The sequence below is a fragment of the Xyrauchen texanus genome, chromosome 17, assembly GCF_025860055.1.
Source record: "Xyrauchen texanus isolate HMW12.3.18 chromosome 17, RBS_HiC_50CHRs, whole genome shotgun sequence".
Classification (NCBI taxonomy): Eukaryota; Metazoa; Chordata; class Actinopteri; order Cypriniformes; family Catostomidae; genus Xyrauchen; species Xyrauchen texanus.
In genome coordinates this window covers 3,414,819-3,436,809 of record NC_068292.1, presented here as the reverse complement: position 1 = coordinate 3,436,809, position 21,991 = coordinate 3,414,819, and the positions used below count along the sequence as shown (strand labels likewise).

At 37.2% G+C, this 21,991-nt stretch overlaps 2 protein-coding genes across 3 annotated transcripts in view; one reads left to right on the top strand and one right to left on the bottom strand.

Moving 5' to 3' along the window:
* wdr26a (WD repeat domain 26a) overlaps positions 1-11,718 on the top strand; it is a 50,811-nt gene extending 39,093 nt beyond the window's left edge. Inside the window, exons 10-15 of one of the 2 annotated variants that reach the window (XR_007972321.1) lie at positions 1,941-2,086; positions 2,199-2,277; positions 2,945-3,074; positions 5,135-5,329; positions 5,853-5,929; positions 8,790-11,718. Coding sequence is in view for 1 of the 2 variants with exons in the window: in XM_052146743.1 (XP_052002703.1) it covers positions 1,941-2,086; positions 2,199-2,277; positions 2,945-3,074; positions 5,135-5,329; positions 8,790-8,812 (573 nt within the window). In the remaining variant the exon portion in view is untranslated. The remainder of the gene's footprint in view (positions 1-1,940; positions 2,087-2,198; positions 2,278-2,944; positions 3,075-5,134; positions 5,330-5,852; positions 5,930-8,789) is intronic. The other variant, XM_052146743.1, reaches the window with a different exon arrangement.
* A 113-nt stretch (positions 11,719-11,831) lies between these two features.
* On the bottom strand, positions 11,832-18,862 carry cnih4 (cornichon family AMPA receptor auxiliary protein 4). The gene is made up of 5 exons (XM_052146764.1): positions 18,744-18,862; positions 18,317-18,385; positions 16,106-16,218; positions 15,880-16,020; positions 11,832-13,945 (listed from the first exon to the last, which is right to left on the bottom strand). Exons 1-5 carry the CDS (start codon positions 18,810-18,812, stop codon positions 13,918-13,920), a joined length of 420 nt encoding a protein of 139 aa, XP_052002724.1. The 5' UTR covers positions 18,813-18,862; the 3' UTR covers positions 11,832-13,917.
* Positions 18,863-21,991: the final 3,129 nt, after the last annotated feature.

Here is a 21,991-nt window from a genome sequence, read left to right as displayed (position 1 = left end):
CAATATTCTTTGCTGCAATTTCCTTGCATGTGAGGCCATTTTAATGCAAATCGATGATGGCTGCTCGTCTTTCTTTAGAGGTAAACATTGCTAACAAGAACACAATGATTGGAAGCACTTCTTCCCTCCTTTTATAGCAATCAGTCTGCTCTTATAATCCAATCAGAATGATAGAGTGATTTCACCTGACTAGTACTCGTTCACACTTTCCCAGGAGCTGCTGATATGATTAGTGAAATTATGTCAGCTGGTCATTTTGTGCCAGGGCAAAAAACTGTGAAATTTGGGTTTTTGTGATAAAGTAAATTATTTTGGCCAATGAAGCTTTTTGCAATTATTTAAAATGCATCTGATCACTCTGCACAATAATATAGAAACAATGTGAATCAACACCACAACAACTGAAGCAGAAAACTTTGCGAAACACAAAATTTACGTCACTGCCAATACTTTTGGCCACGGCTGTAGCTGTTGAAAAACGAGTTACATTAAGTGAACAATATTTTGCATCACAATACACTAAATAAAAAGGGAAAAAACACTTGTTCATCCCTAGATATCTGCATTAAAAATATAAATAAACTTCAGAGGCGTTTGAAGCGTTGTATTAATTAGTGATCACCTCAGCAAATCAGGCGAATTTGCCATTATTCCTCCTCCTCCGAAATGTAAATTCAACCCGTAACCAAGGAAGTTTGGTTTAAGGACCTTTTCAAAATATGAAAATTAATCATGAATATATTATTTCATTTTTCAAATGATGACAATCCAAACTATTTTAAAATGTATTTTAAAATTATTTATATACATTTTTACATATTTCTATCCCTCGGTTGTGGCATCATTTCTACCACAAATAGCCATTTTGTTCTAATAAACTTTTTTCAGACATTAGTATACTAGGTCACTAGTTAACCGCGTCAAAGAAGAGCATGTTTGAGATGAAATATGAGTCATTTTGAGTCAAACATTAATTTTGTCAAATTATGCAAATTGTGTGGAAAATGTGATTTAAATGTGTGTATTTAGGATGCATAACATGCTAGCTATGAAATTAGCTTTACCAAGACAAAGGAATTGTCTGTTTTACTCTAAAAAACTATTAAAATGTTATTACCATCCCTGACATTTCCACCAGTGGAAATGGCATTTGCCCATGATGCATACCTGCCATTTCTCCCGATTTTAATGGGTTTCCTCATGTTTTTCCACCCCTACTCCCGCTGTACTCCAGATTTACAATTTCTTCCAATAAACGCACAATTTTCTGCATCCACACTTTTCTCATGAGAATGTATTTTAAACCTCCAGGTAGGGTTGCCTGTAGTATACGGGATCGTCTCATATTTAAATATGAAATGATGCGCCCTGTATTGAATCAATATGGGACGAGATTTGTCCCGTAAGCTGATGTGTCATGGCGGAATCGTTCCAGATCATTAATTTAACAATGATATAAGTTGGAAATTTTTCATACGGTGTGTAAGGGGTCATCTGAAAAGTCTACACATTGTACTGAAATGTGCTAATATTGTGGAGGGTGTGGTGCGGGACCATCTGAAAAGTCCACATATTGGATTTTTTTATTGAAAAGCAGAAGGTTCAATATAAATGTTCAAAAAGAATAAAACAGAAGCTTCGCCGACTGCCGTTCCATGTACCCCCACCCGCATAAAAACAAATCTCCCTATTTTTCACTATACAATGTTGGTAAAAGACAAAAATGATGCATGTACATAAACTGTTGAACATAGTAGATGAATAAAACTATTGAGAGTGTGTTTTAAGAGAGCTTATATTCTGTAAGTCCACAGGGCCAAAAGTGCCTATTGTTGAAGAAACACCCACTTGCAGTTACCAGGAGTCTGGTTAATTTTTTTCATAGGACTGTCTAATGCTCTTCATCAGTGACAATTAATAATGAACATGTTGTTTATCAGGATCTGGATGGAAATCTTCTGGACTCGTGGGAGGGTGTGCGTGTGCAGTGCCTGTGGTGTTTGAGCGACGGCAGAACAGTCCTCGCCTCTGATACACACCAGCGGATCCGTGGATACAACTTTGAAGATCTGACTGACAGGAACATGTATGTTAACCGCTTCTATCACTTTCACATCCTGTTTGACTGGACTGGTCACTCTGTAAGTGTTTGTATGAGTTATGAGGATGTGTTGATGTTTGGTGTTCATGTTTTACAGTGTTCAAGAGGACCACCCCGTAATGTCCTTCACCGTGTCAAAGAATGGAAGATTAGCTCTGTTAAATGTTGCAACTCAGGTGAGTATCCGTCAGTGCTGGATGGTGTGATGGTTTGTACCAAGTAACCGTGGAAATTTGTCAGTGTGCATTTTGCATCGCCGTAGATATATGTGCAGCTATCAGTGGCAGAACTGCTTTACGTTGTTTACACGTGATGGAGTAATGCAAAAGTACGAGCAGAACCTGTCCCAAACACGTCAAGACAAGGAGAAACTTATTAAGGGACGTTTGCTTGGTACCACACAAACTGGAGTTTAGTTTATCGTTGCTGTGAAACGTCAAAACTTGGCACAGTATTAACAATTATTCTGATGGGCAGTCACAAGTAAGCATATATTGGCTATTTTAAGACATTTGACTGATGAGTTTCACCTGGCAGATGATAAAATGGCAAAAAAATCCCATCAACTCACATTGAAGGACCTCAGCCATATTAATCGAAAACATCATGGAGACTTGAGGGTTGGCCCTTTTGACTTGGGCCAGAACACTAAAAACACTCCAAACACTTTAACAACTGCATAGCAACATCATGGCAACCACCCACAACGCCCTAGCATCATGCTGGTGACTTTTGTATGGACAAGCGGCACTCATTTCCCACATTGCTAAAATCGTTTTCTTTATTTTAAAAATAAATTCTTAATATCCTTAAAACTTCATGATTCTCTCTGGGTGTGTTTAGGGAGTTCATCTGTGGGACCTTCAGGACCGGGTTTTAGTCAGGAAGTACCAGGGTGTGACTCAGGGCTTCTATACCATCCACTCTTGCTTCGGCGGCTATAACGAAGACTTTATTGCCAGTGGCAGTGAAGGTAAGAACGTGTAAATCTCAGTATATGCAGATTTTTTAATTAGTGGCTCTTCTCTGTCCCCTAGAATTATTTTAAAGAAGAAAAGCAATCATTTTAGATATAAAGGATAGATTATATTAGCTTTGAACTTTGCTAATGTGATGTAATGTTAAATACTTTTTCCTCATTTCCAAGTGGTTGTGCCAGAATCTTTCTATTTTGGGTTTATTCCCCACCCAGACTCTAACTTCCCCTCTGAAGTAATTGTATATAATAAGAATCATTAAAAAAAGTTAATAAATTGCTAGCTAGCTTGTTGTGCAAGACCAAGGCTAATTCAAAAAATGTCATTGCCATCAGACACAATGTGAAAAACTCACTTGAAGGTTGATCAAGATCTTTCTTCTAGGACATGTAATACATTTTTTAACAGGGATGAAACAAAGTTTTAGCAATTTCTGTTATAAAAATTTCAAGTAGTCAAACTCCAACACAGCAGAATACACATTAAATTTGTTCCTGCTTTGTAATTAACACTAATATAATACATATAATAATACATTGTTAAACTCTGTAAAACATTTTAATATTTTGGTAAAAGATCCCCACTGCTTTGGCTGTCTCTGTAAATGCCTGTTACAGGCTACGCGAACCACACGCGCGGATATCACGGGAAGACTGCGCGAGGGCTAGTCAGAAGAAACTTGGCTAGCTTTTCTTACTTACAAATAAGAATTGTAATTAAATTTGTATTAAATGACACAAAAATGAAAATAATATAATGAAATCTATAGTTGTTGCTTAACAATTACAGGACTTTTAATTGACAAATAGTTAGCCTCATTTGAAAATGCAATCAATATGTTTTTTATTTATTTATTTTCAAATGTCCATTTCAGTATTCTAATAAATCTCCTCACCAAGAGAAGTGCACTTCTACAAACCATCTGTCTAAAGCCGGGTGTACACGGTGTGAGTTCTGACACCTCGGGAGGTCATGAGCCCCTGTACATGTTACGAGTCAGTTTATCTGAAAATGGCACAGGTGCAATCGTACACGACATGACTTTACGACCTGGTGAATTCCAGAGCCATCGCATGAATTATTGCACTATTTATCATTATAAGACATAAAGCCAGAGGAGGACATTAATTTCATTCCTCGTAGCTTGTGATTTAGAAATAAAAAAGACTGGTTTGTCCAGGAGCTGCATTAGCTGAAAAATCATCTGCCGATTAAAAAATAAAAAATAAAATATGGATAATTATTACAAATGCTTTCAAATTTTTGACAGATTCAGATTTGGAAGGGAGACCGTGTGATTTCATGACTGCATACATCAATCATAATGACAGTGTGTTGATGTTACTGCATGATAATAAAGCACACAAATTAACAACTTTAAAAAGAAAGTGCGCAAAATTCGGGCACTGTCAGTTATGCTTGGATTTAATTTAAGCGCAAACATGACGTTTAGTTCAGAGTTATTTTAGTGGAGTATTCTACCTGTATTATTCAGCTGTAGATGTACAGTATGCTCATCCTTCTCATCTGTGTCATTGCATGTTGATAGCAGACATGCTGAAGAATATTCGTGAGGTCTCGTCCATGTGAATGCGCTTTAAAGCCGCACGTAACAAAGCTTAAAAATCTTATTAGCACAGCGGTTGATTGACAGGTAGAACTTTCAACCTAGAAGTCCTTGATTTCACTAGACATGCACTTAAAACATATCAACCCTTATATCTCACAAATAAGAAATGTTTTATATATATATATACAAATTTTTTTAAAAACCATAAGAAATAAAAACAGAGTCAATGAAATAAAATAATTGTGATTAATCCCATGGTTTCGGAATGAAATGCTAAAAAACGTATTTATTATTTATGATTTGTTTTTCTACTTTTTTCCTGAAACGTTTTACGCGTCCCCCCTAGCGTCCCCTTGAGGCCCCCTGTGGTTCCCCAAACCCCAGTTTGAAAACCTCTGGTCTAAAGTACCCCACATTAAAGAGTAACCCTAATATTGGATGGAGCACATTCTGACAGAGTTTTTGTGACCTGTTTGTTTTCTGAAGATCACAAAGTTTACATCTGGCACAAGCGCAGCGAGCTGCCCATTGCCGAGCTGACGGGTCACACGCGCACTGTAAACTGCGTGAGCTGGAACCCAGTGCTGCGGGGCATGATGGCCAGCGCCTCAGACGATGGCACTGTACGGGTCTGGGGTCCCGCCCCCTTTCTGGACTCGCAGGAGACCGAGGGGCTAAATGGTAAGAAATTTCTCTTTGGAATGAAATTGCTCTCTATTTTTGATGTCATTTTTGTGTTACATAAAGCCATTGAAATCATTACTTATATGCTTTTCATAATAGAGGATGCAATGTGTAAATGAGAAGGTGACTGGTACACATAGCAAGTAGGGCGTCACGATATCAACATTTAAGTAGTTGACATGGATTCTAGGGCTAGGAGTTGATTTAAAAAAACAAATTGATTCTTACATTTTTTACTCCAAAGCTGGTAATAGACTCCGTTCAGGGGCGTGACATGTTTGGACTGTGTTTGTTTCCTCAATAACCAAACTTCATTTCAGAGAAGCCTTTACAGCACTAATTCAAAATACAGATTTTAAAGTGACTGCAGGTAAACGGTTATCATTTCTTGACTAATTGACGTTACTCTTTTAGTCCGTCAGCCATCAGTATATCAAGTAAACAGATAATCAAGTAAAACGCCAAATTTGTGACATAATTGGCATACAATAACAACTTCCCCGATGTTATAACACCTTAGGGCTGACCGCAACCAGGAGATGACAGAGGAGGATCAAGTAACCATGAGTTAACTCCCCAGTTTACATCAGTAAAACGGTAGGTTAAAGTTTAAATGACAAATGGACTGCACTCATAAAGCGAGTCTAACGCAAGTCTACTCAGTCTAGCACTTGACATTTTTTGAGTACCTTTTACATTTAAAATATGAAATCAAATTACATTTAAAAACACGTTAAAAGTAGATTTATTTTTTCAAATTGAAATAAACCAGAGTTGTACAAAAACCTTGATTTTTTATTAAAAGCATCAAAGTGTTTATGCAGTATACACTCACCTAAAGGATTATTAGGAACACCTGTTCAATTTCTCATTAATGCAATTATCTAATCAACCAATCACATGGCAGTTGCTTCAATGCATTTAGGGGTGTGGTCCTGGTCAAGACAATCTCCTGAACTCCAAACTGAATGTCAGAATGGGAAAGAAAGGTGATTTAAGCAATTGTGAGCGTGGCATGGTTGTTGGTGCCAGACGGGCCGGTCTGAGTATTTCACAATCTGCTCAGTTACTGGGATTTTCACGCACAACCATTTCTAGGGTTTACAAAGAATGGTGTGAAAAGGGAAAAACTTCCAGTATGCGGCAGTCCTGTGGGCGAAAATGCCTTGTTGATGCTAGAGGTCAGAGGAGAATGGGCCGACTGATTCAAGCTGATAGAAGATCAACTTTGCCTGAAATAACCACTCGTTACAACCGAGGTATGCAGCAAAGCATTTGTGAAGCCACAACACGCACAACCTTGAGGCGAATGGGCTACAACAGCAGAAGACCCCACCGGGTACAACTCATCTCCACTACAAATAGGAAAAAGAGGCTACAATTTGCAAGAGCTCACCAAAATTGGACAGTTGAAGACTGGAAAAATGTTGCCTGGTCTGATGAGTCTCGATTTCTGTTGCGACATTCAGACTAGAGTCAGAATTTGGCGTAAACAGAATGAGAACATGGATCCATCATGCCTTGTTACCACTGTGCAGGCTGCTGGTGGTGGTGTAATGGTGTGGGGGATGTTTTCTTGGCACACTTTAGGCCCCTTAGTGCCAATTGGGCATCGTTTAAATGCCACGGCCTACCTGAGCATTGTTTCTGACCATGTCCATCCCTTTTTGGCCACCATGTACCCATCCTCTGATGGCTACTTCCAGCAGGATAATGCACCATGTCACAAAGCTCGAATCATTTCAAATTGGTTTCTTGAACATGACAATGAGTTCACTGTACTAAAATGGCCCCCACAGTCACCAGATCTCAACCCAATAGAGCATCTTTGGGATGTGGTGGAACGGGAGCTTCGTGCCCTGGATGTGCATCCCACAAATCTCCATCAACTGCAAGATGCTATCCTATCAATATGGGCCAACATTTCTAAAGAATGCTTTCAGCACCTTGTTGAATCAATGCCACGTAGAATTAAGGCAGTTCTGAAGGCGAAAGGGGGTCAAACACAGTATTAGTATGGTGTTCCTAATAATCCTTTAGGTGAGTGTATATGTCCAAATGTTAGTGGACAATTACTTTTATGAATACACTTTCTAAAATTGTGTTAGCTGTCTTCAGAATTCAGGCACATCTGTTCTGCCAGCCTTCTCTTAAAATTCATCCAATGGGATTGAAGTGTGGCTCACTGGGATGTTTATATAGACACACATTTATAAATTGAAGAGACAATTAATAGGTTGTCACAAAATGCTAAATCCACAATGTGCATTAAATGAATATTCCGGGTTCAGTACAAGTAAGGCTCAGTCGGCATCATTTGTGGCATAATGTTGATCACCACAAAAGTCATTTTGACTTGCCCACCCTTTTGTTTATAAAAAGCAAAAATCTGGGTAACAGTGAGGCACTTACAATGGAAATGAATGGGGGCCAATCTTTGAACATTAAAATACTCTGTTTCAAAAGTATAGCCACAAGACATAAAGGATATGCATGTTAACATGATTTTAGGATGATAAAATCACTTACTAAACACATCTGTTTAAATGTATAGCCAATTTTACAACTTTGTTACCGCGATGATGTAATGTCAACAAACCCTAAAATGACTGTAAAATTACAATTTAAATAACTTTACAGTTCAAATAATACATGAGCTTTAACAGAAGAATTAATGTAAGTGCTTTTATAAAATGATAAGCTTCACTTTTCTGCCTCCTAAACTTTCCAAAAATTGGCCCCCATTCACTTCCATTGTAAGTGCCTCACTGTTACCTCGACTTTTGCTTTATTTAAAAGGAACGGAGGGATGTGTCTGAAAATTTTTTTGTGGTAATCAACATTATGCCACAAATGAATTGAACCTGGATTATTCCTTTAATGTAAAGAAATGTGTCATGCAGCAGAATGAAAACACTTGCTTATCATGTTTAACAAAACAGAGAGAAGTCAAATTTTTTTAGGCAACAGGAAGTGGTGTAATTCTGAAAATGTTAAGTTTTCACTCCAGAACAATTGAAAGGGACTGTTTGTTTTTGGTTTTAATCCCTGATTTCAACTATTACAATTATATTTCAAATGAATTATTGACATCCCTACCAGTAACACCGCTGTGTACTGCTGGCTTGGCATGACAGTAAATCGACAAGTGATAAAAGCATCTCTTCCTCATAAATCATGAAGAGTTTTTGACCTAACCACCTGTAATGAGCGACTGGACATTTTGTTGAGCGTCCATTTCTGTGGCGTTGTGCTAGGTAGCCCCTGTTCCTCAGTGTGCATTAAACCAAAATATCTTCTGAGATTGGCCAGGATTGTGTGGTGTCACACAGCAGTTTTGCATTCGGTGTGGACAGACAAATTGTTTGTTGCTTGAAACAACGCCCCTGATTAGGACACGGTATAGTGAGCGGAAGGAATCTTGTGTAAAATTCTCTCTGCTTCTCTTCTCATGTAGAATGCTACAGCGGGGACAGTTGATGTTGACACTGGAGCAGATGTCCACTTTGGAAAATTTACAGTGAGACACACTATAGACTTTGTGAATGAAGAATGAAAACATGATGTAAAAAACAACGGCAGATGGATATTCTTTTCTAGCGGTTTCACATCCCCAACCCACAATGGAGTGGCAGCGTTCGCCACCAGAGACGTCGATTCACTTGAATTAAAATGAAGCCGGCTGCTGCCCTTCACCACCTGACTTCAAACCCATGTGGCACCAAACGGTCATGCCACACCCCTCACTGAGGACACGGCCATCTCGGTGTAAGCTCCTCCTCCTTTCTACACTGCATCCTTAGTGGACTCCTGAAACTACACGCACACATACAAAAACAAACGTCTTTTAAAACGTTATTTATTACGGCTTTAATTTATTATTGTGAACGAATCAAGGCCTCAGGCTCGGTTTCTGTTCTGTACAATAATCAAACACATAAAAATTTCCTTTTTCTGGCATGTGTGCACCGCAACTTCTCCGGCCAGAAAATGGGGTGGAACGGTGTCACGGTCTCAAAGACTATCACAGTAATGGAGGTGTTCTATAGAGAACAAATCATATCTTTATTTTTCAGCATGAACTCTTGTGCCCTTTTAGCCACCTCTGTGACAACATATGCTTGAAAGTAAGTGTCTTCACCAGCAGATATATATAGATATATATATATATATATACACACAGTATTTTGTTTTCCTCCATGACTTACAACAATTTTAAATGACTGAATTTACAGGCATTTTTAACAGCTTGATATCATCTTTTGTTTAGAGAATTCCAATCAAGACCCCAAATCATAATTTTGTCCCTCTATTCATAATTACAGTACTTATATTATCTATAATGTGGTCGTTTTGAGAAGGGGAATGTTTGCAAGAGTTGATGGATTATTCATCATTTCTTATTCAAATATTTAAGATGAGCCGACTCACAGATATGTTTTGTTAACAAGGTTGAAAATGAACCTACAACAGATAAACTGATACATATTTGAGACTGTGAGGCTTGCTTAGACTTGCAGCAGCATGCTAAACATCCTGATAACAACAAACTAATGTCATGTAAATATTGACTTCAGCGTACATACTTTGCTTTCGTAAATGGCTAATAGGTGTTTGTATCATAGTTGAAGTCATTTGAAGTAAATTTCTAGGCTTTTGGTCTGAGGCCTCATCTACACCACTCCATTGTTTTCAGTTTTCTAACGTCATTGTTTTCCAATGTGTGGGAATGGTGAATGTTTTCGAACAGCTGTTTTTTTTGGTGGAGGAAATCCCTGTTTTAGTGAGGATGAGACATAAATGTTTTCGAATAAAAATATGCCTAATACTTTTGAGTTTGAAAACACATTGATTTCACTACGTTTCTGCCTCTCGTCCACTGTAGAACGGGACTTTCCTCTACTGAAAAACATTCTCCATACAAAACAATTTTAAAAAGGTGGAGGAAAGTGCAGGTCTAGTGTGGTTGAGAGGCAGAAACGTAGCGAAATCGATGTGTTTTCAAATGAAAATACAGATAATTTAGTTTTTGCTGCATTTACACCTCACATCAACTCTAAAACAGTGTTTTGCAAATGTCCATTCCTATGGAAACATAGCAAAGTCGGTGCGTTTTTTAAAAGAAAATATGGTGAATTCATTTTCAGTTTTGCTACGTTTACACCTCTCATCCACTCTAGGATGGCGCTTTCCTCCATCGAAAACAGTGTTTCGAAAATGTTCTCCATTCCAACATAAGCGTAGCAAAGTGGGTAGTAGTAAATATGCATTGTTTACACGTTTCATCCACACTAGAACAGCTATTTCCTCCACCGAAAGACGAACGTTTTGAAAACGTTCTCCATTCCCCCAAAGTTTGGAAAATGAAGACATTAGTAAACGGATTAGTGTGGACATGGCTTGAGGGATGCTGGAACATAAGAACTAAAATGTATTGTTAAGTACACCAACACAATGAATGGAAACCCAAATGTGATTCTTGTGTACATGTTTGGTCTGTGTTCCAGTATATTCATTTCCCTCTCATTCCATATTGTCCCCTTTCGGTGGTCTCATTTTTGGATTTCCTTGGATGTTTTTTTATATTTATTTTTAATCATTTTCAGACGTATATGACTTCACCTATGATTTCCTGTTTTATTTGGGGTTGATTTATAATTTCCCACTTTTATTGCTTCTTTTCCCTTATATTATCATATAGCGGATGTTTTGGCAAGTGGCCTCTTAACTGCTTTTTTCTATTTGTATAAAACTTTCTTATACTTTCGTACCATATTACGCATTAGTACATGCAGGTGTACCCTATAATGATTTAATTATTCAGAGCGAAAGAAACTTTGCCTACTATGATTTCTTCTGTAATTGTGTTCATCATTTATATATGAAGAATCTATAGATATATATATATATATATATATATATACATATGTTTGTGCATTTCTTGCCATGCATCCTCCCTTACAAATGTTAACCATTTCTCACCTGCATCAGGTAAACTCCTCTGTACAGGCTATTCGTACTCAGACCAGCAAAACCTGTTTTGTTTCTGAGGGGTGACACACAAAGAAAAAAAATAACAAAGCAGGTGCATGCAGAAAACACGCCCTCACACATGCGCTTCAACCATGAAGATATCACAGAATTGTGGTGTTGTGTTTCTGGTTTATGCAACCTAACTTTCCTTTTCTTCTGAATATTTGTGTTTCATTTGAGGTCTTAGATTGACTTTCTTGCGCCATGAGCCAGCAGGGTAACGGTAGCACCCTGGGCAGTTGAGTTCTGACAGATCTGTTTTGCAGTTCAGTGTGTTATTATTCTTAGTGATTGTACTAGTATGTAATGTCATGTAGGAGAGGTGTTATGTATACATACTTTCAATAAAGCATTCAGGGTTTTAAACTATCCAGTGAGTAATAACTTTTATTTAAAACTCATCATTTAGGACATAAAAGCCAGAAAGAACGGATTAAGATCTAACTGGATAAACTGAAGATTGCAGTTGAACTTTTTACACAATTCATTTCCATCATTTGCATTTACTGAATTTCTTTCAAATCATTTTGCAGACAAAGAGCAATTTATAACCAATGAAATATTTTAGAATTGAATGAAACCAGAAAAAATATTTTTCATATTTCTTGGAAAGTTTTTCATGACTGTCGGCAGTGTTCCGCAGCTTAGAAATCTACATGCAGTTATTTGACATGTGACACATTCATTTCAGTTTTCATAATCTGATATATTTTTTTCTATTTTGTTTCAAAAAGTTGAGCTTAGTTAATTATTTTTCATTTAGAAGCTGCACTGTCAATTTCCTTATTTTTTTTTTTTAACCTGAACCCAATTATTGCTCTCTATTCCATTAGCAATATTACAGGGACAATCCCCCCGGAGCAACCTGGAGTTAAGTGCCTTGCTCAAGGACACAATGGTGGTTTTTACATTACATGTGACTTTCTGTATTTTTCCCTATGAAATATATTGCAACTTTAAAATTCTAATTTTAATTTAAAATTCAATTTCCAAGTATCGTATTTTGATTAAATGAATGAATGGTGAGAACTTGTTTATTATCATCTTTTATTTAAGAAAACCCACAAATGCCAAAAAATGCAAAAAGAGAGAAAAAAAACCCATGACGGATGACACGAATACTACATGCATAAAACCAAACCCTCTCAGATGATAGTATTATAATGACAAACATTACTGCACCTGTTCTTCCAGGTTATATTTTATAGAAAGACCGCTAAATGTACACATCTGTCCCAATCCAGGACAACACTGTTCAATAAAACTGAATTAAGATCATGTGACGCACTGTTTGGCTGGACCCATCGCTAGAGAGGTGTATTGTTTAGAAACCTGTTATCACACACCCATGTTTAAGAACAATATAAAAACGTTTGGAGGCATTTGGGGACATTTTGCTTAACTGTCGTGAAAATTATGGAAATTCAAAAAGTCTTAGTGGCCTTAGAATAGGATCCATGTAAAATAAAATTCATAATTTCTTTTTGATTTTTAATTGGGGGCCAATTATGATCTGGACATATTCCTGATAGATTTTGTAAGATTCAAGATATAAGGATGAAATTTCACTTCAAAATGAGCAAATATCAGGTTGACTGGTTTGATATAAATCTGACATGTTTTTTTAAAATGATAATTATCAGGTAATTTATGCTCTGAATCAAAAACATGCCATTGAAATCCACATCACTAATAAGTTCAATAGAATCGGCGATCGCTGTTATGACAGATGATGTTTAGAGATGACCATCTTATTCTCATAATGGTTATTCTCGTTGTACTTTGAGTCACACTCCATTAAACTGCAAACAATTAAACATACGCAAACAATTTCAAGGATTGACATTTCAAAAATACATGCGGGGGTCAAGATCGAGACTTTTTTTCAGAAAATCTCTATATTTGCTTAAAGAAAATAAAGCCTATTTTAGAACTATTACAACATCATTGTGACATTCATTCATTCAAGAGTTAAGTATTCATGCATTAAGATAGTATCTGTTGTATTTCTTTTAATTAATGCTGATATGAATAAAAGAAAAACATTGAGAATAAGAGGAATTTCAAAATAAAAAAATGATATGCTTAGGTGTCCTGAAAATGATGTTACAATGCAAAAATCCTTAATGGTGTTAAAACAGGCGTTATTTTCTTTAATATAATATAATCTCTTATTTTTTCTTTGACTTCAGGGTGAAATGTGACGTGGGCATGTTGGGTTCACCTGTGAGTGCCATGTTTGCGCTCTTAAACTTGCCAAACAGACGGTCCAATTAGTCAGTGCGATTGTCTTGATGCTTCCGCTCTGAGAAGCAGTTCAATATCACTCAGTCCAACACAATTATAACATACACATGTAAACGGGAGCCAAATGACGTCTCACGCTTCATCACGGTTTGTGGTCAGCAGATGTGGGTTGTGTTTTTCTATCAGTAGAATAGTGATGATGTCTTGAGGAAAGCTGGAGCGCATCTTCTGTTTGGGGTGGATGAATTTAGTTTTACAAAGGCCAGTTTATGATTTGGCAGTTTGTTCTTGAAGACTGCTGTGGGTCAATCGTTGATCAGCGCCAGGATCATGCTACAAAAGACACCAGAGATAGCAAATTAAACCTTACTTACTGCACGATGAACAGAGAGGCAACAAGGGGATTTAACTGAAGCAGACTCTCTCAACCAGCAGAGCGGCTCTTGTTATAAAACCGTTAACTATTTAACATTTCATCTGTAAATTAAACCACATGTGGGCTCAGATTGTGAGTGCGTTTTCTAGATTCTATGTGGTGAATGTTTAGCCAAATTATTTCAAATGTTTACATTGTCTTTAAAACAACCAAAATTTTGATGGCAGGGCCTGTGATTGTTTTAATCGTTCCCTTTCATCCGGGCATCGCGGGCCACTATTTCAACCCAGGCCCCAGTCCAGCTGCCCACCCTGCACTGCCTGTAGTTACACCACTGCATTTGACCAATAAAACGACTCATATCGGAATAAAAACAGTGTTGATAATGAAGATCCAATCTAGAATTTTTAATCCATCAAGTAACATCTCACATCAAAACTTTTTTTATGAAGGACAGATAAGAATAATGACAATTGCAATATATAATGATTACTGGGATATCATTAAAAGAATTAAAAATATCTCATATTACTATGAGATAAATAAAATACATTACATTATTGTGGCAGACAAGTATTGATTGGGTAATACAAAAAGTGGCTTTAGAAGGCGATATATTGTTTATTTCAATATCATTGAACATAAACCTATAAATGGCCTTCAGTTCACTGCAATCCATTTTGCAATTGAATTTGTCAGTGATCTATCGTAAGGTCTTTTCTACGGATGTGTCAATGTGCACATGTATCAGACGGACACTTTGAGTGTCTCACTTTGATTGTGTCGCATCCTAAACAATGTTTTTAGGTAGTTTAGGTCAAGTTAAACGGTTCAGTACGTAGAAAAACACGTCTCAAGACCTCTGCATTCACTTGTGCTCCAACCAGCGTGTCCTCAACATGTGCTGTCTTGTTGCTTGTACAGCTGCGCTTACTGCCCCCTGATGACTGAGACTAGCAAAATCATGAAGGTGGTACTTGAAGCTTGAATTGCTCTGATGGTAGGAATATTTCTTATTACATTCCGGAGGCATGATTAATTGCCTTATTTTTTATATAATTTACTACACTGAATTAGTGTTAAATTGACCTATTTATAATATTAATACTATTACAAGTATTTTATTTTATTCTTTTAATATTTACTTTAACTAGTAATAACAGAATTAGTATTTTCATTTAGGGAAAAGGAAAGCCTTGATGTTATCTGCTTCCATTATCGGCCGATTCAAACCACTGCATTTCATTTAAAAACAAATGTTTGTTGATAATGGTGTAGTAACCAATATAACACAAACATCAAAATAACACAATATCATACTGCATATTACATTATTACACTTTGTATACAGCTTGCCTTTTTTTTTTTTTTACTCTATAGCATACACTATTCAACAATAAACATTGAACATTTTTGTAGATTGCCAAAGGACCATTTCCAATGCCATTTCTTAAACACTATTATGGAAATAAGCACACGGTATGTTGCATTCATTGTGAAAAATAGTGCCTTATTGCATATACTAATCCAGAGATTGTTTAGAAGAGATGGGCCACTTCTATTAAAATGAATGGGAGAAATTGGCTCTAGCACCCAACAGTCAATGGATGTAGAAAGGACATCCCACCTTACAGGTAAAAGAGCCAATCACCTTTTATATACAGACATTGTCTGTCAATCAACTTGAGAAGCCAATTTTAAATATGTTCTTTGATCGTGATGTTTACCAGCCATTTTTGAGATAATAACTTCCTGTCTAAGTGGACAGGTTCAGAATTCTTGGACAGAATGAGCTGCACAATGATTCAGACTTGCTCAAGTCTATGCAAAACTAGGTGCCAGCATTATTTGTTTCCTGCATGTCAGACCTTAGTGGAGTAAGTGTTTTTACCTGTACAGGTAGATGAAGAAGCAGAGAAGGTGGAAGCCCAGTTTGATCATTGCTTCCTTCATATGGGACTTCAACTGGCCTCTGTTATGAATCTCTGTGGGATCATACACCCCCATGTTCCCCATCGGGACCTTCACGTATCTGTTTGCAGGGAACAATAATGGTTAGTGGGATATTCTTCAGGCTTATACTGTATTCTCTATAAAACGTGTTTCAGACAGATCACCTGTACACATTCCATGATGCCACAGGAAGGTTGAGCAGGAACACAAACCAGTGCATGGACACCAGCATTAACACTGTGGCCAGAGCCTGACCGATCATCTCAGGTATCACCCACTGAACACAAACAGCAGTTAACAACAAGAAATCACTAACAAAAGGCAAAGAATCTGTTGGTAACCCATTCAAATAACTTTAATACGAAAGTCAATAAATGCTAAAATGCTTTTTCAGTTAATGTTCACATCAAACATCAGAATGGGGGAAAAAATGTGATGTCAGTGATTTGGAGTGTGGCATGTTTGTTGGTGCCAGACGGGCTGGTTTGAGCCTTTCTGTAACTGCTGATCTCCTTGGATTTTCACACACAACAGTCTACGGTAGCTCTGATAACAGCTCTGTAAAATTGTAGTGAGCAGAATGCACATGTCGAAGCTTGAGGTGGATGGGCTAAAACAGCAGAAGACCACGTCGGGCACTTTATTAGGACCAGAGTGTTCTAATAAAGTGCTCAGAGAGTGTATATATTCAAGTTTCATGACTTTTCTAACCATCTAATGTGCATTAATCTAGAGCATGTTCGTTGATGATATTAATTTCATAAAGTGATACCAGTGTAAAGTGAATGTAGTATTAAGAAAGACTAGGCTCCAAACGTTTAAGACCTCTATTGAAAAAGCTTCTATTTTGCATTTTGAACTGACAAATGTTTTCCCTCCTTTTACTTTAATGACAGCATATTCACATGAGCTGGTGTTAACAAAACCAGATGATCATGTTATCCAGCTTAATTTGAGAATGTTTCAAAGAGCATCTCAAATCTGATCATTTGTACAAATAGTCACATTTGCTTTATATGTGATTAATGACCTACAAATAGTGCACAATCGTAATAGTTCTTCTTTTATTCATTTTAAATTTGGCAAGATTTTTCTAAAACTTTGCTTGTATCCAGGTTTCAGACTTTTGGAACTATGGAGCTAGAACAATGACAAAAGTATCTGAATTCCAGACATGAGATTTAACAAATTTTAGACTTTATTGGTGTATTTTCAAAATGTGTATTTTTAAACAGCAGATTAAAACATTTTCTGCATAATTTTAATGACATTAATGCATTTGGAATGATGAATTTTTTCTTAATCTGAATTTATAGCTAATTCCACCTCTAAAAATGTTCACGTGAAAATAATCAGCCTACAAAATACAATACACCACAAAAACCTTACATTTTTCTTCAATTTCACAACTATACTAGGGATGGGCACGAGTACTCTGACATTGCAGCAATGATGAAAACGATTAACGATGGTGATCATGTTGTACTGATCAGCCGAAACTACTGAATACTCAATAAAGAGAGGGGATCCTGATCAATCTGTGTGAGTGTAAAAGCAAGACAAAGGAAAGTTCCAAAAACTTTGTATTTACAATATATATGTGTACAACAGACAACACACAACAATACTTCTCAGACTGATAAAATACATACAGAGCCTTAAGTGTATATACAACTAACAGACTTTGTGATGGTGTGAGTATTTACAATCCAAAAAAGTGCATGTAATCAAACCCCTGGAGAACAGTCCTGAAAAAGTTAAGAACTTCAACATAGATTGATCCTCAATTGATAATACTGCACAGTCCAAGTTTAGTCCAATAGTCACTAAACAACTGGTGCGCGCTTACTAAGATTACTACGGTAACCTGAAGGAAGAACAGCTATGCGCATTGTGCACATTCTTTCATTGAGTTGGGCAGCGAATCTTAACATAATGACAAAATACGATGCGTTATATTTTGATTATGCAATCTTTTGTACATTTTGTAACAGATTATTTTGTCATACATATAATAGCCTATAATAATGAATAGACAATACACTTGAACAACAAGACGCAATACAGTAGCCAAAGACGTTTTTCAGATATGTTCTAATATATACAGTTATGAACATGCCATTGGATGAGTAATTAGTCCGAGTACTCGAGTAGGCAAAATGCCCATCCCTATTCTATATTTCAAATGAACCAAATTCAGATTCAAATACTACTGTCATTGTTCTAACTCCATATTGGACCGCACTGTGCACATCTAGCTACACATCAACACAACATGTATTGCTTGATAATGTAAACGGCAAACACATTTACTTTTCTCTAATAAAAGACTTCTCTCTCATTAATACTTTCAACACTTCAAAATTCACACTTACTTTGTTTAACTTTGAACAGCAAGCTCGAGCGTTGATGTAGTCACATTCCAGATCAGACAGAGTAATAATCTGATAATAAAGTTCAAGAATGTGCACAGATCATAAAGAATGAGTCAGAACAATCTATAAATGTCAAAAGTATGGATCCTTCACCCTGTGTATCAAAGCTGCATTATGTCCCATCCCTCAACTCGTAACAAAAGAGCCAATCAGCATAAATTCACAACTCAATAAATGTAAAGATCTTCCATGCATCGTGTCAAAGCATGAGAATCACATTAAACACACATTATAAAGACAAATAATCATAATGATCAATCAATAGCAACTGCCCGCAATCTCTGTGAGAACATGCTGAGACACACAACACAAGAGTGAACACTGGGAAATGACAGATCCACTCGTGTGCAGTGTGAGTAAAGGATACGAAGTACACGGAGAGGAATATTAAAGCGCAGCAGTCGAAGAGTGAAAAGATGAACACGGCTGCCTCCATTTTACACTTCCTATTTCACCGCTGCGCCGCCGCTTCCGGACTGTTTTCTTCTCTAGTGCTGCGGAGACAGTGTGGAGTCACAATGTTGCCACCCGGCGGCATAGACGTGAAACAACATCGGCTGAAGCCCGGAGATCTCCAAATGGGGGCGGAATCTTAAAAAATAGGGCGGGTAGCTCATAAGAGGCGGAGCTACTGAAGAAGGGGGACACTTTCAATCCACACATGGTTAAGGTTGGGTTTTGTTTATCTTTGCTGGCATTTTGGAGTCGAAACTGAAATTATATTCCTCAAGAATTGCCACACTTTTTGACCACTTCATTTCCATGACCCTTCCCAGAACAATGGCGCAAGATGAGATCCTAACAGTGTAAAATACATACGTTTTTATATGGTAATAGGTTTCAGTGGACAGAAATGGTGCGGCTCTTCTACACTCTATCATGACATGTTATTTTTAATGTTTGATCTTGTGCAGTTTTAGAAGCCATAAGAGATGACAGTGACATCTTAAACATTCTTAAAGGTAACAACGCTACGAAGACACTTGTTATTAATAGTGCTTTTTAAGTTTTGTCGTTATTTACTTGCTGGTAATTCGAACACAAAAGAATAATTTTTAAAGAATCTTCATGCAGGCTTGGGTAGCTCAGCGAGTTTTGACGCTGGCTACCACCCCTGGAGTTACGAGTTTGAATCCAGGGTGTGCTGAGTGACTCCAGCCAGGTCTCCTAAGCAAACAAATTGGCACAGTTGCTAGGGAGGGTAGAGTCACATGGAGGGGGACCTCCTCGTGGTCGCTATAATGTGGTTTTCACTCTTGGTGGGGCATGTGGTGAGTTGTGCATTGATGCCACGTAGAATAGCGTGGGCTACCACACGCGTTATGTCTCCACAGTAACACATTCAACAAGCCATGAGATAAGATGAGCGGATTGACGGTCTCAGAAGCGGACGTAACTGAGATTTGTTCTCAGCCGGACTGATGCGAGTCACTACACCACCACGAGGACTTAGAGCGCATTGGGAATTGAGTATTCCAATTTGGGGAGAAAAGGGGAGCAAAAAAAAGAATGAATCTTCATGCAGCTCTTTTCCATACAATGACAGTTCATAGTGACCACAACTGTCTCTAATAAGGACCAAAAACATCATGAAGGGACCATTAAAGTAGTCCAGTGGGTTGTGTGCTTTATTACAAGTCTTCGGAAGTCAATACAATCCCTTTATATGAGGAACAGACAAATGTATCAGTTGTTATTCACTGATAAGCTAACCCTCCGCTGAAGCTCATGTCTAGCCTGTGTTTGCCTCCAAAATTGTATGTTCCTCATTCCATACTAGCATGTGGCTTCAGCAGACTTTGAATGTAGTACATGCTAAGTTGCAAAGAATCGTATGGACTACTTTTACAAAACTTTGATGGTGCTTTTATGGTGTTTTTTCACCAAAATGTTCTTTTTGTGGTAAACTATACCTTTAAATTAGAATTATTTTACTCAGCCCACGTTTTAACAGTTCACTGATCAGTAGCGAGCTACTAAGACCTCAGTTCACTCATCTTCCACTATCATCTGCTTCATTTCCTCCATGATCTCTCTGATATTGCAGGATTGTTCAGGCACTGGTATGAAGTTTGTAAGAGGCTCAGTTTATGAGTAATGCGCAAGTAGCCTTCTATTAGTATAGTGCATGTTTGTGTGTTGTTCTGTAGCAACCATTAGCATTACCAGCTCTAACTTTACCTGTGGTGCTTTTAAACACAGTCTATAATCTATAGCAGGGCTTCAGCTGGTGTTATGAGCAGGGTTGGGACCTGGTTCTGTTAACTGTTCTCGACTGTGAATTCTTCCACCGATGAGGACAGATCCTAAAATACTCTGGAGGTGTTTCCTGAGCTACAACACTATTACTGAATCTACAACACAAAATGCACAGTGCACAAAGTACAGTCAGTTTCCAAAGCAAATGAATGTTATTTTTTTATTAGTAATATTATTTAGTATATAAAAATGACAGAATTAGAATTTTTGGGCAAACTATTCTCAACTTGGTTCAGAAGTAAAACTCTAAATTTCATATCATTGTATTATTACAAAAATGTGATACATCAGTCATACAGATCTAATAAAACATACCAGAATTTTAAATGTTATAACATAATTGATCTTTTGCAGTACTGTGTCTTATGCCACTACATGTCTATTTACTCACTGTAAACCACCTTTACTCCAAGAACTTGACTCGCTAATCTCGCTAATAAGGTTGTGTAGAAACTATTTAAATAATGAATGTACGCACGGCACTGAACAAACCTTTGGCTACATTGAAATTACGCCTATGGCCTATGCATTACAGTATTCAAAAAGGCATAACTTTAGGTACCTTACACCTTATTATCTACGTATATGCTAATGAGATTACTTGTTGCCTGTGTTTTGTTTTGTCATGACTGTACGATCTGCTTGTGTGCCTGTTGAATCAGTAACCCTGGCCAGGTATTGGCTGGGACGCAATTGATTGTGTTAATTAGGAGGTTTAATTTATGTCATGATGAACAAAACTCTTTGTGTCTTTTTTTAAATAATGACCTGATATTAATATAGTTTTGTAAAAACAAAATAATAATAATAATAATAATAATATGGCAATTCATGTTTCTAACTTAATTTATACTTTTCTATAATTATTTATTTCAGCTTTTATTTCTTTTCAGTGGGTCAGAAGTTGACATACACTTTGTTAGTATTTGGTAGTATTGCCTTTAAATTGTTTAACTTGTGTCAAACCTTTTGGGTAGTCTTCCACAAGCTTCTCACAATAAGTTGCTGGAATTTTGGCTCATTCCTCCAGACAGAACTGATGTAACTGAGTCACCTCCTTGCTCGCACATTCTTTTCAGTTCTGACCACAAATGTTCTATTGGATTGAGGTCAGGGCTTTGTGATGACCACTCCAATACCTTGACTTTGTTGTCTTTAAACCATTTTGCACCAACTTTGGAGGTATGCTTGTGGTCATTGTACATTTGGAAGACCCATTTGCAACCGAGCTTTAACTTTCTGGCTGATGTCTTGAGATATTGCTTCAATATATCCACATCATTTTCCTTCCTCATGATGCCATCTATTTTGTGAAGTGCACCAGTCAATTCTGCAGCAAAGCACCCCCACAACATG